The sequence below is a fragment of the Mobula hypostoma genome, chromosome 5 (genome assembly GCF_963921235.1).
Source record: "Mobula hypostoma chromosome 5, sMobHyp1.1, whole genome shotgun sequence".
Taxonomy (NCBI): domain Eukaryota; kingdom Metazoa; phylum Chordata; class Chondrichthyes; order Myliobatiformes; family Myliobatidae; genus Mobula; species Mobula hypostoma.
The window spans coordinates 70,747,775-70,766,241 of record NC_086101.1 but is presented as its reverse complement, the minus strand read 5'-3'; the positions used below and the strand labels follow the sequence as shown (position 1 = coordinate 70,766,241).

The 18,467-nt window shown below is 40.4% G+C and overlaps 1 protein-coding gene across 3 annotated transcripts in view; it reads left to right on the top strand.

The window, feature by feature from the left end:
* Window positions 1–18,467, top strand: part of LOC134346820 (dTDP-D-glucose 4,6-dehydratase-like) — a 54,679-nt gene that overhangs the window by 30,587 nt on the left and 5,625 nt on the right. For all 3 annotated transcript variants that reach the window (XM_063048523.1, XM_063048522.1, XM_063048524.1), the window contains exons 8-10: window positions 9,279–9,322; window positions 11,809–11,974; window positions 15,084–15,142. In XM_063048523.1, coding sequence (XP_062904593.1) covers window positions 9,279–9,322; window positions 11,809–11,974; window positions 15,084–15,142 — 269 coding nt within the window. The remainder of the gene's footprint in view (window positions 1–9,278; window positions 9,323–11,808; window positions 11,975–15,083; window positions 15,143–18,467) is intronic.

The window sequence follows — 18,467 nt, the reverse complement described above, 5'->3', positions numbered from 1 at the left end:
GGATTGAGGTGCAAAACAACAGTGTCAATGGCACATAGCACAAACAGGTTTCCCCTGCCATCCGAAGGTAGAGCGTTCCTATGAAATGTTTCGTAAGCCGGAATGTCGTAAAGCGAAGAAGCAATTACCATTTATTTATATGGGAAAATTTTGTGAGGGTTTGCAGACCCAAAAAAACCTACCAAATCATACCAAATAACACATAAAACCTAAAATAACAGTAACATAAAGTAAAAGCAGGAATGGTATGATAAATACACAGCCTATATAAAGTAGAAATACTTTTCCACAATTGTTACTGCACTGTTCTCCGTAGCGAAAATCTCACGCAAGCGCCGTCAGCAGAAAATTTCACGCAAGCGCTGTTGGCAAAAATATTCTCTCCAGTAACCTTTAAGCTATGAAGCTGCCAAATCATATCAAATAACATGTAAAAATACACAGCCTATATAAAGTAGAAATAATGTATGTACAGTGTAGTATCACTTAACGGAATTGGGACAGCACCGAGCACACTGATGATGGTGTGTTAGACTGAGTCGTCGGAGTTTGGGTGGTGCAGTGGCCCGAACCATCCAGGCAGCGACCCGATACCGATCTGTGAAGCATGCAGTGGTACAGCGGTAGCTAGGAGGCACACAGCACATCGTTAAGAAAAACGTCAAAATAAACATGCTAATTAATTAGGTGCCGCCCAGCATGTAATTGTCGGCCCAGATGAGAGGCGATTGCCGATTGCGTCGCCTCTGATCTGGGCCGACAATTACGTGTTGGACGGCACCTAATTAATTAGCATCTTTATTTCTGCGTTTTTCTTAAAGATGTGCTGTGTGCCTCCCGGCTACTGCTGCATTCTTCACCAATCGGTATCTGTCCGCGGCCTGGGGGTTGGGGTGGTGGGACACTGGGGTGTCGTCTCGTCGTCTGTTTCCATTGGGGCAGGCAGCTCACCTTCTCCTATGACTGCCCACCTCGATGTCGAAGGTCAAGGTTTGTCGTCTGCTGTGGCTGATGTGGAAGGCTTGCTTGACTGCTGAGCCTCACGCATTTTTCTATCATACAGTTCTTTGTAAGGACTCAAACCATCTTGCAAGTATCCCCTAAACCGACGTACCCTTTCAAAATTAAAGTCGTACTTTATCATTGCAGCGAAAATCTCACGTAGTTGCTTCACATTCAGTTTGCTACTGCATTCGGTTTCGATTGTTATCTTTTCCTCTTCCAATTGCATCAGTTCTTCATCTATCAGTTCTTGGTCATGCAGTGCCAAAACCTCTTCAACATCATCTTCGTCAACTTCCACAAGCCAAACTCACTTTGTCCTTGCTTCATTCACCACGATCGAAACGCTTAATTATGTCTAGTTTTACGATAAGTGCAACACCGTTACGAGCTCTTTTAGGCTTTTCCGATACCTTAGAACTCATCTTGCAAACAGCTGCTCACAGGCACCTGTTAAAGCAATGCCGGCTAGAATGCAGTTCCAAATCCGGGGGAGAGCGGCTGCTCGGGGTGCACACTGTTTTTTATTGCGCGCTGATTTTTTTTTCGTAACAGTGAAAACACCTTCTGAAAACGAAAACAGGGAGCTAATGTAGGTCTTTCGTAACAGTGAGGTTTCGAAAAGCGGGGAATACCTGTATAGTGCTGTGATAGCAGAAAACATACGGTCACAAAAATTCATGTTACCCTGAGTGGCATAGCCTGCAGATTGATGGTGTGTGGGATGTTGTCCTGGTCCAGAATCTTACTTTCATCTTGCTAGATCTTGTAAAAAAATGTTACGTCACACAACCTTAATAAATAGCTACCCTGTTGGTTCTTTTGCCACATTGAACCTCCCTTTTCCCACAAATATGTCAGTGTCACATTTTGAAATCAAAGTGCTGGTTTTGTACTCTTTGCTACCTCCTCTATGACACACATGCTTTTTTGTTGCTGGAGATTGTCCTTTTGTGGGGTGAAAATTCTGCTTTGTTAACATGTGCAGCAAACTACTGGAAGGAGATTGAAATTCCCATATACTGATGCATACTTAACTATATGTTTCCTTGCATCAGTAATAAGAACATTTTTGGAGAAGTTTCTTAAGGATAGGATCTACTCACTCCTGGAAAAACATGGACTAGGAACAGCATGGCTAGGGAAGGTCATGTCTTACAATATTGTTTATTGGATGTTGTCCTGTTCCAGAAGCTTTTGATAGAGTCCCTTATGGTAGGCAGATCCAGAAGATTAAGTCATTTGGGATTCACAGATTGGATTCAAAACTGGCTTAGCCGTTGAAGTCAGAGGATGGCGGTGGATATGTGTTATTCTGACTGGAGGCCTTTGACCAGCAGTGTTCGCAAAGATTATTGTTGGGAACTGTATTCCTTGTGATGCTAATTTAGATGAAAATCTAAGTGGTCTGATTGGAGGAGTTGTGGATAGTGATAAAGGTCATCAAAGAGACAGAGCAGGATATAGATAAGTTGGAAATGTGGCCAGAGAAATAGCAGATGAAACTTAATCGATTCAAGTATGACATGTCACACTTTGGGAAGTCAAATATAAGAAGAGAGCACACAGGAAATGGTAGGTCCTTGAGGGTCCTTGATGTATAGAGGGATCTTGGGTACTGAGTCCATAGCTCCCCAATAGTAGATAGTGTGGTAAAGAAGGTGAATGACATACCTGCCTTGATCTGTAGGCATTGGGTATGAAAGTTACCACTGTTTAAAACTTTGATTAGTCTATATTTAGCATATTGTGTATTTAGTATATTGTGTGCAGTCTGGTCACCACGTTTCAGAAAGGATGTTGAGGATTTGGAGAGGGAGCAGAAGAGGTTCACTAGGATGTTGCCTGGATTGGAAAAAAATGAACTATATTATTTTCTCTTGTGTAGTGGAGGTTGAAGGGCAACTTGATAGAAAAGCATATAAAATTATAAAAGGAATAGATAGGGTAGGTAGTGTTTGTTCCCAGGGTAGCACATCAGGTACTAGGGGGCATAGTTTTAAGCAGAGATGAGATAAGTTTAAAGATTTATGAGGGAAGGTTTTTTTTTTACACAGAGCAGTAGGTGCATGGAATATGGTACTGGGGAGGGCAGATAAAATAGTATAACCATATAATCATATAATAATTACAGCAGGGAAACAGGCCATCTCAGCCCTTCTAGTCCGTGCCGAACTCTTACTCTCACCTAGTCCCACCGACCTGCACTCAGCCTTCCATTCCTTTCCTGTCCAATTTAACTTTAAACGACAACATCGAACCTGCCTCAACCACTTCTGCTGGAAGCTCGTTTCGCACAGCTACCACTCTCTGAGTAAAAAAGTTCCCCCTCATGTTACCGCTAAACTTTTGCCCTTTAACTCTCAACTCCTGTCCTCTTGTTTGAATCTCCCCCACTCAATGGAAAAACTCTGCATAGTCCCCCCTCAACCTTCTACGTTGCAAAGAATGAAGACCCAACTTGTTCAACTTTTCTCTGTAACTTAGGTGATGAAACCCAGGTAACGTTCCAGTAAATCTTCTCTATACTCTGTCTATTTTGTTGACATCTTTCCTATAATTCGGTGACCAAAACTGTACACAATACTCCAAATCTGGCCTCACCAATGCCTTGTACAATTTCAACATTACATCCCAACTCCGATACTCAATGCTCTGATTTATAAAGGCCAGCATACCAAAAGCTTTCTTCACCACCCTATCCACATGAGATTCCACCTTTAGGGAACTATGCACCATTATTCTTAGATCCCTCTGTTCTACAGCATTCTTCAATGCCCTACCATTTACCATGTATGTCCTATTTTGATTAGTCCTACCAAAATGTAGCACCTCACATTTATCAGCATTAAACTGCATCTGCCATCTTTCAGTCCACTCTTCAAACTGGCCTAAATCTCTCTGCAAGCTTTGAAACCCACTTCATTATCCACAACTCCACCTATCTTAGTATCATCTGCATACTTACTCATCCAATTTACCACCCCATCATCCAGATCATTAATGTATATGACAAACAACATTGGACCCAGTACAGATCCCTGAGGCACACCACTAGTCACTGGCCTCCAATCTAACAAACAGTTATCCACCACTACTCTCTGGCGTCTCCCATCCAGCCACTGCTGAATCTATTTTACTACTTCTGTATTAATACTTAACGACTGAACCTTCCAAACTAACCTTCCGTGTGGAACTTTGTCAAAGGCCTCACTGAAGTCCGTATAGACAACATCCACTGCTTTACTCTTGTCAACTTTCCTAGTAACCGCTTCAAAAAATTCAATAAGATTTGTCAAACATGACTTCCATGCACAAGCCCATGTTGGCTGTTCCTAATCAGACCCTGTCTATCCAGATAATTATATATACCATCTCTAAGAATACTTTCCATCAATTTACCCACCACTGACGTCAAACTCACAGGCCGATAATTGCTAGGTTTACTCTTTTTAAACAATGGAACAACATGAGCAATACGCCAATTCTCCAGCACCATCCCCGTTTCTAATGGCATTTGAAATATTTCTGTCTGAGCCCCTGCTATTTCCACACTAACTTCCCTCAAGGTCCTCAGGAATATCCTGTCAGGACCCGGAGACTTATCCACTTTTATATTCCTTAAAAGCGCCAGTACTTCCTCTTCTTTAATCATCATAGTTTCTATAACTTCCCTACCTGTTTCCCTTATCTTACACAATTCAATATCCTTCTTAGTGAATACCGAAGAAAAGAAATTGTTCAAAATCTCCCCCCCATCTCTTTTGGCTCCACACATAGCTGTCCACTCTGATCCTCTAAGGAACCAATTTTATCCCTCACTATCCTTTTGCTATTAATATAACTGTGGTAACCCTTAGGATTTATTTTCACCTACTTGTCAAAGCAACCTCATATCTTCTTTTAGCTTTTCTAATTTATTTCTTAAGATTCTTTTTACATTCTTTATATTCCTTGGACACCTCATTTACTCCATGCTGCCTATATTTATTGTAGATATCTCTCTTTTTCCGAACTAAGTTTCCAAAATCCCCTGAAAACCATGGTTCTCTCAAACTTTTAACCTTTCCTTTCAACTTAACAGGAACATAAAGATTCTGTATCCTCAAAATTTCACCTTTAAATGACCTCCATTTCTCTATTACATTCTTCCCAGAAAACAAATTGTCCCAATCCACTCCTTCTAAATCCTTTCGCATCTCCTCAAAGTTAGCCTTTCTCCAATCAAAAATCTCAACCCTGGGTCCAGTCCTATCCTTCTCCATAATTATATTGAACCTAATGGCATTGTGGTCACTGGACCCGAAGTGCTCCCCAACACAAACCTCCGTCACCTGACCTATCTCATTCCCTAACAGGAGATCCAACACTGCCCCTTCTCTAGTTGGTACCTCTATGTATTGCTGCAAAAAACTATCCTGCACACATTTTGTAAACTCCAAACCATCCAGCCCTTTTACAGAATGGGCTTCCCAGTCTATGTGTAGAAAATTAAAATCTCCCACAATCACAACCTTGTGCTTACTAAAAATATCTGCTATCTCCTTACAAATTTGCTCCTCCAATTCTCGCTCCCCATTTGGTGGTCTATAATACACCCCCATAAGTGGTACCACACCTTTCCCATTCCTCAATTCCACCCAAATAGACTCCCTAGACAAGCCCTCTAATCTATCCTGCCAGAGCACCACTATAATATTTTCTCTGCTAAGCAATGCAACACCTCCCCCTTCTGTCCCTCTGATTCTATCACACCTGAAGCAATTAAATCCAGGAATATTTAGTTGCCAATCACACCCCTCCTGTAACCATCTTTCACTAATAGCTACCACATCATACTTGCAGGTATGAATCCATGCTTTAAGCTCATCCACCTTTCTTATGATGCTCCTAGCATTAAAATAAATGCATTTAAGAAATTTTCCATCTCTTACTGTCTGTTTATCACTAACGGTGCAAACAACTTTACTATTTTCTTTTTCTTCCTTCTTCCCTACATCTGTTCCTGCACTCTGGTTCCCCTCCCCCGTTGTATCTAGTTTAAATCCACCGGAGCCTCTCCAGCAAACCTACCTGCAAGAATATTTGTCCCCCTCCAATTCAGATGGAGACCGTCCCGCCGGAACAGGTCCCACCTTCCCTGGAAAACTGCCCAATTATCTATAAATCTGAAGCCTCCCTCCTGTCTTCAGCCACATGTTGATCTGTGCTACCTTACTATTTCTAAACCCGCCTGTACATGGCACTGCTGGCAATCCTGAGATAGCTATCCTGGAGGTCCTGTCATCTAACTTGGTGCCTAACTCCCTAAACTCACCTTTCAGGACCTCCTCACTCTTCCTACCCACGTCATTGGTCCCTACATGGACCACGACATCCGGCTGCTCACTCTCCCTCTTGAGAATACCGAGATATCACAGACCTTGGCACCAGGGAGGCAACAGATCATCCAGGATTCTTGATCTCTTCCACAGAACCTCTTATCTGTCCCCATAACTATCGAATCCCCTATCACTACTGATCTCCTCTTTTCCCTCCTTCCCTTCTGAGTTGAGGGTCCCATCTCAGTGCCAGAGATGCAACCACTGCAACTTGTCCTTGGTAGGTCGTCCCCATCAACAGTATCCAAAAGGATGTACTTATTATTGGTGGGAACAGCCACAGGTGTGCTCTGCTCATTCTGTCTATACCCCTTCCCTCTCCTGACAGTCACCCAGCTACCTGTCTCCTGAGTCTTACGGGTGACTATCTCCCTGTAACTCCTCTCTATTTCTGCCTCTGCCTCCTGAATGATCCAAAGTTCATCCAGCTCCAGCTCCAGTTCCCTAACTCGGTTTGTCAGGAGCTGCAGCTGGATGCACCTTTTACAGGTGTAGTTATCAGTGATGATTGTGCTCCCCCTGACTTCTCACATCCTGCAAATGGAGCACTCAACTGCCCTAACTGCTGCCACCATTACCTACTCTTAAGGTAATTAGATTTATTAAAGGAACTTACCCGGCCTTACCTCACTTGGAGTGAAGCTCTTCCTCAGCCTCTGCTCGCCGAAGTCTCAGGAGCCAAAGCTTCCTACTCTGTTTCCCTCTACTCCGTCGCCTGCTATAACGTCGCCCACTCCATTAATCTTCTCTCTTTTAAACACTCCCTTTGCCTCACGGTCTGACTTACACGCGCTTGCGCAGTCGTGCGCCGTTCAACTGCCGAGGAGATGCTAGTAATGTTTTAATGGACTATAAAACCATAAAACATACAAGATGAATTCGACCATTCAACCCATCAAGTTTGCTCCACCATTCGAGTTGAATAAGAAACATTTAGAGAGGCACATGGGCATAAAACAGAGAGATCTGGCACTGGGATTAGGTTAACTTGGCATCATAGTTGGCACAGACACAGTAGACAGAATACCTGTCCTGTGTTGTAATGTTCCATGTACAGTTGCAAGAAAAATTTTGTGAACCCTGTTGCCTGGTTTTCTGCATTAATTACTCATAAAATGTGGTCTGATCTTCAACCAAGTCACAATAATAGACAAACACAATTTGTTTAAACTAATAACATACAAACAATTGTACTTTCTATCAATACTGAATACACCATTTAACAATCACAGTCTAGGTTCAAAAAAAGTATGTGACCTCTGAGGTAATGCCTTCTACAAAAGCTATTTGGATTCAGGTATTCCATTCAATGAGATGAGATTGGAGGTGTTGGTTGTAGAGGTGCCCTGCCCTATATATTTAAAAAAAAAACACGCAAAGTCAAATTACTGACAGAGCCTGCTCTTCTCAAGAAAGATCTGTTTATCTGCACCATGCCTCGATCAAAACAACTTTCAGAGGACTTTAGAAGAAGAATTGTAGAGATGCATGAAGTTGGAAAAGCATTTCTAAACACCTGAGTGTTCATCAGCCCACAGTAAGAGAAAGTGTCCGCAAATGGAGGAAATTCAGTACTGTTGCTACTCTCCCTAGGAGTGGGCACCCAGCAAAGATCACACCAAAAGCACACCTTGCAGTGCTGAAGAAAGTGGAAAAAGAATCCAAGGGTAACTGCAGAGGACCTGCAGAAATCTCTAGAACTTGCTAAAGTTTCTGTGTTCATGTGTCCGCTATACGAAAAACACCGAATAAGAATGGAAGGAGACCATGGAGGAAACCACTGCTGTCCAAAAAAACATTGCTGCACATGTCAAGTTTGCAAAAACCACCTGGATGTTCCACAGTGTTTCTGGGACAATATTCTGTGGACAGATGAGACAAAAGTTGAACTTTTTGGCAGAAATACACACCACTGTGGAGGAAAAAGGGCAGCAAGGTAATGATCCAAAACACAAGAGTAAATCAACAATAGAATGATCTAAAAAGAAGAAAATTTGTGTTTTTTAATGGCCAAGTCTGAGTCCAGACCTGAACCCAATTGAGATGCTGTGGCATGACCTGAAGAGGGCTGTTCTTGCAAGGTATCCCAGAAATACCAATGAACTGAATTAGTTTTGTACGGGGAAATGATCTAAAATTCCTCCTCGCCATTATGCAAGTCTGAGCAGCAGCTACCAGAAACGCTTGGTGGAGGTTATTGCTGTTAAAGGAGATACAACCTGTTATTAAATATGAAGGTTCACATACTTTTTCCATCCTGGACTGTGAGTGATTAAACAATGTATTCAATAAAGACATGAAAAGTAAGATTGTTTGTGTGTTATTAGTTTAGGCAGATTGTATTTGTCTATTATTGTGACATGGAGAGATAGATAGATAGATATACTTTATTGATCCTGAGGGAAATTTGGTTTTGTTACAGCCGCACCAATGAAGAATAGAGCGTGAATAGAGCATAAATATAGCAATACAAAAAACCCCAACAATCAAACAACAAAATGCAAAACTATGCCAGATGGAAAATAAGTTCAGGACCAGTCTATTGGCTCAGGGTGTCTGACCCTCCATGGGAGGAGCTGCACGTTCAATAGCCACAGGCAGGAACGACCTCCCATGCCGCCAAGTGTTGTATCACGGTGGAATGTGGCCGAAGTCCAACAGTAAAAAGTTCAATATCCAGTCTGTAAACACGTTCCTCGATCGCAATATACCCCGGATTGCACCATCCGTTGTTAGCCAAATCACATTGTATGAGTAATGTAGAAAACCAGGTTTACAAACTTTCTTGTAACTGAATGTGTACTTAGATTTTAAAAATGTATAATCCAATGTTTGTAATAGATGTGCATTTCTTACAGAAACTCTATTGTAACCTTTTTTTTAATTTTTGTTTAGGTCATTCCAAAATTTATAGCCTTATTGCAACGTAATCGAAAATGGTAGGTAGATTTGAGATTCAGTGCTGTGTGAAAGTAGAATATTCATTGTTTTGAGCTGGTTATTCTGATATTAGACAAGTATCAATCATTATCAAAAGCAAATTATGTATTAATAGCATTTTGAATAAGCATAAGCCTCAAACTATTATTGCAAAAATACCATCTTTGCAGAGTGATGAGCCCTGTTCCGATAATGTTGGGAGAAAATTTGAGATGGGGCCTAATCTGTCTATTTTTATGATTCTGTGCAGTTTCTGGGTTTTTCTGTTGATAACAGGAGTGTTGGTATAAGTAGAAAAGATTACATGAGCTTCTACAGCAAAAGTAAATACAAATGTTTTCATAGGAAAGGCAGTAGAAATTCTGATTGTGAGTAAGTAAGGACTGAGGACGATTCACTAAATGATGTAGACACTTGGCTCCCCTGTTTTTTCTAATCAAAGTGAGAAACTTAAGCAATATGTGACACGTAAAGGCAAAGCATATGGGGACAAAAATATAACAGATTTGTTTTATTTATTTAGAAATACAGTGCGAAAAAGCCCTTCTGCCCCTTCAAGCCATGCCACCAGCATCCCCGATTTTAACCCAAGCTTAAACCTAATCACAATGACCAGTTAACCTACTCACCGATACGTCTTTGGACCGAGAGGAAACCAGAGCAGCCAGAGAAAACTCACTTATTACACAGGGAGGATATACAAACTCCTTACAAAGGACACCAGGATTTGAACTCTGAACTCCGAGCTGTAAAAGCATCGCACTAACTGCTACACTACTGTGGCATCTTGGATATCCTGGACGCCATTATCTGCATCCTAGAGTTACGAAACCGGGGACTGTGGAGATGCTGGATGCATTGTAATGATTTTCCAAATTTCCATAGATTTTGATACAGTCCTGTGAAAAATAGGAAGCTTGGAAATGTACCACAATTATTCAAGAGAAAAATATAGAAAATGAGGCATTTTCAACCAGTCAGCATTTCATTGTTTACAGATAATTAGGTCTTTGAACTTGTATTCACCCTCAACTAATTGACCTTCATTACAGAGAAGACTTCTTGTGAATCTCACAGCACAAGATATACAAGATACAGATTTCTGTATGGTGTATGAACACTTCCTCAATACACTACTTCTGTGCTATTTATTTATTTTATTTCTTTTTGTAACTTTAGAATCTTTTTTTATCTTGTACTTACTGCTGCCAAAAAACAACAAATTTCATGACATATTTCAGTCATAATAAATCTGGTTCTGGTAGCATTGACTTTATGTTGTATTTGCATTGAGTTGCAGTCATCATGTTGCCTGTGGGGCACTGTATAAGAATAGCATTGTCTTTTGGGGTCCTTCAGAGCTTTGACATTAATTTTTTGTAGCAACATTTCTGTTGAAATTAAGTTTTTGAGCTAGGTGGATAGAGACAATTTTCAGACATGAGTCTACTTTTGATAATGATTGGTCATTGACATGAGTGATGAAGACATACAGTGCCTATAAAAAATATTCAAACCCCCCCCCCCATTGGAAGTTTTCATGTTTTATTGTTTTACTACATTGAATCACAGTGGATTTAATTTGGCTTATTTGATGCTGATCAACAGGAAAAGACCCTTTCATGTCAAAATGAAAACAGATCTCTACAAAGTATGACACACCATCACTGGTGCAGCCAATTGGTTTTAGAAGTCAGATAATTAGTTAAAAGGAGATCACCTGTGTGCAGTCAAGGTGTTTCAATTGATTGTAGTAAAAATACATCTGTATCTGGAAGGTCCAATTGCTGCTGAGTTGGTATCCTGGCAAAAACTACACCATGAAGACAAAAGAACACTTCAAGCAACTCTGCGAAAATATTATTGAAAAACGCAAGTGAGGAGATGGATACTGGAAAATTTCCAAGTCACTGAATATCCCTTGGAGTACAGTCAAGAAATGGAAAGAATATGGCACAGCTGTAAATCTGCCTTAAGCAGGTCGTCCTCAAAATCCTGAGTGACTGTGCAAGAAGAGGACTAGTGAGGGAAGCCAGCAGGAGACCTATGACAACTCTGGAGGAGTTACCAGCTTCAGTGACTGTGATGTGGGGTAAGGTGCCTGAGGAGGTAGCAGAGGCAGCAACAGGAATGACATTTAAGAGTCATTTGGACAGGGACTTGTATGATGAACACAGCACAGAGTGATACAGAATTAATGCAGACAATCGAATTAGATTGGCATGATGGTTGACACAAGGAGCCTACTTCTATGTTGAACAGCTCTGTAACACTTTGATCTTATAAATGATCAAAAATGCTACCAGTGAAACAAAATGAGGGAAATTTGCCAAGAGTGTTTTTCTCTAAATGTCATATGGGAGTAATTTTGAGAATGTATAGTATATATAAGCATGGTATTTGTATGTTGTTAATGAGCATTCAAAATATGTCCAAATCAATTTCATTTTTGGAAATCAATGTTAATTTTTTTTTTGTCTTTTAGCTGTATTCATGGAACAGGAAATCAAACACGTCATTTTCTGTATGCTACAGATGTTGCTGAGGCTTTCCTCACAATTCTTGAGAAGGGTGAACCTGGCGAGGTGTACAACGTGGGCACAAACTTTGTGTTGTCAGTTTTTCAGCTTGCCAAGGAGTTAGTGCACTTGGTAAGTTAAATTGATAATGATTGTTCTTGCCAGAGTTCCCAAGTGATTTTTTTTCTTTTTCTCTTCTTCCAGTATTCACAGTTCAATTTTACTGAGACTGATTTACCTCTAGAGTACCTCAGAGGGCTCTGAACGTCTGCTTATGGAGTATAACATTTTGGGGACGGAGGATAAAGAAAATTGATGGGAAGGTAACAAGGTACAAGGGTCTGATGAATTAGGCTCTGTTCTAAGTAATGGAGTTCGCTTTCCCTGCTCCCTCATTACCAAAGATCCAAAGGCCTGATGAATTAGGCTCTGTTCTAAGTGACAGAGTTCGCTTTCCCTGATCCCTCCTTACCAAATGGTTGGAACCATTCAGGCCTTGACATTGAAGTCACCCAGGAAGGTCAATGTCTGTCAGTGATAAAATTCTCGAGTTGGGGATGTTGCATGGGGGAGAGTTCTGGGGAAATGAGAACATAGAACGTAGATCAGTATAGCACAGGAACAAGCCCTTTAGCCCACAAAGTTGTACTGAACCAATTAAGTTAGTATTCAAATGGCCAACTAAACTAATCCCTTCTGCCTGCACAATGTCCATATCCCTTCATGTCCCTCACACTCATGTACCTATCTAAACATCTCAGAGTGGCATCTGCCACTCTGTTCTTATAAAACAAACTCGCCCCTCACATCTCCTTTGAACTTAATCCCTCTAACCTTTAATGCATGCCCTCTGATATTAGACATTTCAACCCGGGGAAAAAGATACTGTCTGTCTACTCTAATCCTTAATGCTAAAGTTCCTAAAGAACTTAATCCTAAAGCATAAACACACCATTGTCGGCAGTTATTGCCAGATCCCTTGGTGCTTGTAGCAATTTATATACAGGTAGTCCAAAAATGGCTCTTATATCAAAGTCACTACTGACATTCTTGGCAAGTGACAATTGGAAACTAGCTTTTCTCCCTCTGCTCAAACTGTCTTCAGCTCTTGTTATGATTGTCTAGATTATCTTCCTCACACATAACTCTAGTCCATCATCCAGTTGGATGAGGCCCTTGTCACCTGAACCTATTCCTGTCTATATAGTCATTGTCAACAAATCATGTGGGCAGCTCTTCTGCTTCCACACCATGTCGCTGCTTCCTATGTGTGGTTTCCCTGTTGACTCTGTAAACTTAAACCATCCAAAGACTGACCTGCCCAATTCTTATTGAGCCATCAATCTTTGTTGGCTTTCCTACATTGACTTGTAGTTAATATCCTTCCATTTTAAAATACGAACAGTCACATGCCATGTGCTCCCTTGAGCCTGCTATGTCATATAATCAGATCATAGATGATCCTGTCCTTTATCCCCTGCGTCTCCAAAGTTCTTATACTCAACAACTGATCATACTCAGTATTCTGAAATAGAGAGTTTCAAAGATTTTACAGCTCTTTTCATGTCTGTCTTAAATTGTTGAATTCCTTATCCAGGAACTATACCTAATAGTTTCAAATTACCTAACCAGAAGAAGCAGGCCAGGTAGTCCCTCACACTTAATGTCTCAATGTGATCCCCTCCCAATCTTCCAAAATGAGTACTTGCCAATTAGACCAAATTTGGACAGTCACCATGTTAATATATACAACATAAACAGTGCTGTATAGTCTTCATGGACAGCAATGAACAGGATCTGCAAATTGAGTACTGACACCGGAGATTGCCAGATAATGAATTGTTACGTGACCCCTACGAGTAGATTGGTTTCCATCTTCCCCGGTCAAAATGCACTAAAAGTAGAAGTGGGCAGTCAGTCCTGAAGAAAGGTCTCAGCCCGAAACTTCGACTGTTTACTCTTCTGTAGATGCTGCCTTGCTTACTGAATTTTTTGCAGCAACTTGTGTATGATGCATGGGCAGATAGGAGCTGGGATTTAGATTTTAATATCTCATCTGACCCATAACAATTGTTTCTGGGAGTTGAAATTTCAATCTGTAATTTTGAATTCTTTACCCAAATAAATCATAAATGCCTTTATATGTTAAGCATTTAATCTTTCAGTTGGAGATCTTAAACTTTTAGTTGGGAAAGTTAACAGGGTCAAACCGAAAGCATGGGCTGGAAGAAGTAACTTTGGAGAAAAGGAAACTTCACACTTCACAAGCCTTTAATTTCAGACTTTTCTACCGATTCATGCACTCTTCCTGCCAAAGCCACTCATTTCAGTAGTAAATTGGATTTGAATTTTCATTTGCTGTCACATTTCATATGTCTTCAATCCTTTTCCATTCTTGAACTAATAAATTAGTTTGCAAGAAATCTTGCAAGTCTAGATGTTATTATAAAGAATTACTTAAGGTTTCAGGAATTGAAGCTGTCACACTATAAATATTGGCTAAATTGTGGCTAATTTAGAAACACTGTGGTTCTCACAAGAAGCCATTGAATGGAAGAAAAAGAAATTGAGAAATTGGACATGGAGGCGTGCCAGATTTTCAAGTGATAACTTTAATACCGGAATGTCGAGGACCCTGTCAATTAAACAGATTTTTATGCCTAATGCTGAGTTAGGACTTTAAATGAGTGAGAATTTTCTCCAAAGCAGAGCCTTATTTAACTTACCACTATTAGTGGTGACATTTATCCAATTTACAATTTTTATCATTTTTTCATGAATTTTGAACATAAAAAATAAGCAGTTAAATAGCTTTAGCTGCTAGCTTTCCAGCAAAAAAATGAAATAATTCTTGAAACTCCTAGTGTTGAGAACTTTAATCACTGTACATCCACTATCTGTCTATTATAGATTAACTTATTGAGATTGATTGATTACTGTGATTGGCTGCAATTACATTGTTATTATTTGCTGTATCATTCTACCAAATTGGCATAAAACAAACCAGTAGACTGCTCTTCACCTGTGTTTGTAACTGACGAGTTAATATTTTCTATATGATTCTTGTCAAAATGTAACCAGTGTATTACCTTGGCGATTCTGACCATATGCTGTTGAATCTGCTATAAATTCCCAATAAACTGAATTCTAGTTTCTTATTTCTTGCATGAAAAATGTAGTCTTATGCTTCCTAGTTATCAATTCTCTCTGAGATTGGTTAAACATGAATTTAAATTTACAGATTAAAGAAACTGTTTCAGAATCAGAACTAGAACTTTGGATTGATCATGTCAATGACAGGTTAGTGTTAATATTTGAAACTCATGATCTTTTACATTAAATGAGCATTGATATTTTTAAATTTTGCAAAGAAGTTCAGCAAAATTCTAAGGAGAATATTGCAATTAATTCCACTGCTATCAGAATCACAGAATAGAACACTAAAGCAATCTGACCTGCCTAATACATTCATGTCCACCCTCCATGTGAGATGTTACAGAGGTAATTCATTGGGCACTTTCAGAGCTATGACTCCCAAAGTTTTGTACCATTGTAACTTTCTTTGCATTGCTTACTTGTATAGTCATGCAACACAAAAACAACCCGTCTGTCCACTCATCCCTGCCAATTAAGATGTCCTTCTAACCTAGACCCAGTTGCACATGTTTAGCCCATATCCCTTTAAGTCTTTCCTATCCACGTACCTGTTCAAGTGTGCTTCAGCAGGGTAACCAAAACTGTAGGTGCAGTATCATCAATATCTTATACAATGGCAACTTCAAGTCCCAACTCCTATACCATGAAAACTATTCCTATTTTGTACTATTTTATTTATTTTATTTTTTTATTGTATTACAGTAATTTATGTCTTGCACTGTACTGCTGCCACAAAACCACCAATTTCATGACATAAGTCACTGATTCTGATGTTCAGTGTCCTGTCCTGACTGAGAAGGCCAGCATGCCGCCTTCAACACCTTGTCTGCTTGTAATGTTTCATCTGGCAAGGAAGCTGTCAGCACCCCTTTATTTCGTGCAGTCTTTTGGGATGACATGCTTCCTCTCTGGATCTGAGGGTTTGGGAGCAAACCCTTCCATATTTGGGGAAGGAGTTGGCTGATGAGGTGAATTAGTGGGTGATGTGCAACTATTTCCTGATTGGTTTATGGTCGTAGATGTTCCTCTGCACAAAGTTTTCTGTGAGCGAAGAGTGGAATGGCAGAGTGGAGCTGATAGTCATAAAGTAATACAGCATGCAAAACAGGCCCAAATGACCCATGCCAACCATATGCCCACCAAGCTGGTCCCATTTTCCCAGATTTGGCCCACACTCCTGAAAAATCTTCTATTCATGTATTTATCCAATTGTCTTAAATGTTGTTGTGCCTGTATCAACTACTTTCTCTGGCAGTTCCTTCCATGCGTGCGCCTCCTTTTTTGTGAATAAGTTGCTCTTTCAGGTACATTTTAAATCTTTCCTTTCTCACCTTAATTCTATGCCTTTTCATTTTTATTTCCCCTTCCCTAGGAAAGACATTCATTTACTCTATCTATGTCCCTCATGATTTTGTACACCTCGATAAAGTTACGTCTCAACCCCTTATGCTCCAAGGAATAGTCCAAGCCTTCCTGACCTCTCTCTGTTACTCAGGCCTTTCAGTACTGGCAGCATCTTCATAAATTTTTAATTTAATGATATCTTTCCTGTAACAGTGCAACTAAAACTGTACACAATGCTCCAAGTGCAGTCACACCAAAATCTTGTACAACTGCAACATACTGTCCCAAGTCCTATATCAATGCCTTGATAAAGGCCAGTATACCTAACACCTTCAAGAGCAAATCTACAGATGCTGGAAATCAAAGCAACTCAAACAAAATGCTGGAGGAACATTCAACGTCAAAAGAGTGAACAGTCAATGTTTGGGGTTGAGACCCTTCATCACCACCTTCACTACCCTGTCTAACTTGTACTCCTCAGACCCAATTAGATTCTACAGCATTCCTAAGGGTATTATCATTCACTCTGTAAGGCCTGCACTGGTTTCATTTCCCAAAACACAACATCTAGACAAACTCAAAACCACTGTCTCTGGTTTCCCCCTGCTGAAGTGTGCACTCAGTTCCCTGGTCTCCCCCACTATAGGAAACATCCTCCCTATGTCCACTCTATCTAGGACTTAAAATATTTGGTAGGTTTCAATAAGATTTCTTGCCCCCCCCCTTCTAAATTCCAATGAGTACAGGTTGAGACCCAACAAATGGTCCTCACGTTAACCCTTTTGTTTCTGGAATTATGTACTTCTTCTGGACTCTCTCCAATGCCAGGAGATCTTTTCTTAGGTAAAGGGCCCAAAACTGCTCACAATACTCCCATGTGCGGACTTAAACTGCAAGTTAACCTTGAAGGAATCCCGCACAAGGATTCCCAATTCCCTTTGTGTCTCTGATTTAGAATTTCCTCCCTGTTTAGAAAATAGATTAAGCCTTTAGTCCTTCTACCGAAGTCCATAACCATACATTACCTACACTGTATTCCATCTGGCACTTCTTTGCCCATTCTTCTAATCCGTCTGAAGTCCTTCTGCAGACTCCCTGCTTCCTCAACACTACCCACAACTACACTTTCTTCTGCACACATGCACTCTTGATTTTCTGGCAAACTGCTGATGTCTTCACTAGTTCGACCAACATTTCTTTGTTACCATTACTGCCTCTCCAGCGTCAATTTCCAGCTGTCCGATATGCACTCACCTCTCATTCCTCTCATTTACTCTTTATATATCTGAAAAAAACTTTGGTGTCCTTTTTTATATTATTGGCTAGCTTACCTTCATATTTTCATCTTTTCTCTCCTTATTGCTTTTTAGTTGCATTTTGTTGGTTTTTAACAGCTTACCAATCCTACAACTTCCCACTACTTTCTTTTATATTATATGCCCTCTCTTTTGTTTTTATGCTGTCTTTGACTTCCCTTATCAGCCAAGGTAGGCTCATCCTCCCAATGGTATCAAAAGCATTATACCTATTATTGAGGGGAGCGGCCACAGGCATACTCTGCATTGTCTGCCCATTCCCTCACCCTCTCCTGACAATCACCCAGCTACTTGCCTCTTGCAATTTAAGGGTGACTGTCTCCCATCTATCACTTCCTCATCCTACCATAGGAGCTGACGGTCATCCAGCTGCAGCTCCAGTTCCCTATCACTGTTTTTAAACAGCTGTAGCAAGATGCACCTCGTTCAGATGTCGTTATCAGCAAGACTGGAGGTCTCCCTGAGTTCCCACATCTGACATGAAGACCACACCACTGACGCTGGACTCTTTTTTCACTGCACTAATCAAAAGGTTGACAGCAAACCTCATCGCATTTTGCTTGAAAATCTGAAGTGGTGCTGGAATATGGGGTCAGGTGGGATACGTCATTCTTGTGCTGTTCTGACACAGCATTAATTGCCATTCTGTGCTGTAAATTTTCAATAGCTCTATGAATTGCACCCAGTTTTACCCAGGTTTCCTTTGTGCACTAAACATTACAACCCATGTAATTTGTATTTCGTTTCATATTTCTCACAGCTATTTTACCTTAAGATGCATGTTTGGAAAATAGATATAGTGCTGAGAC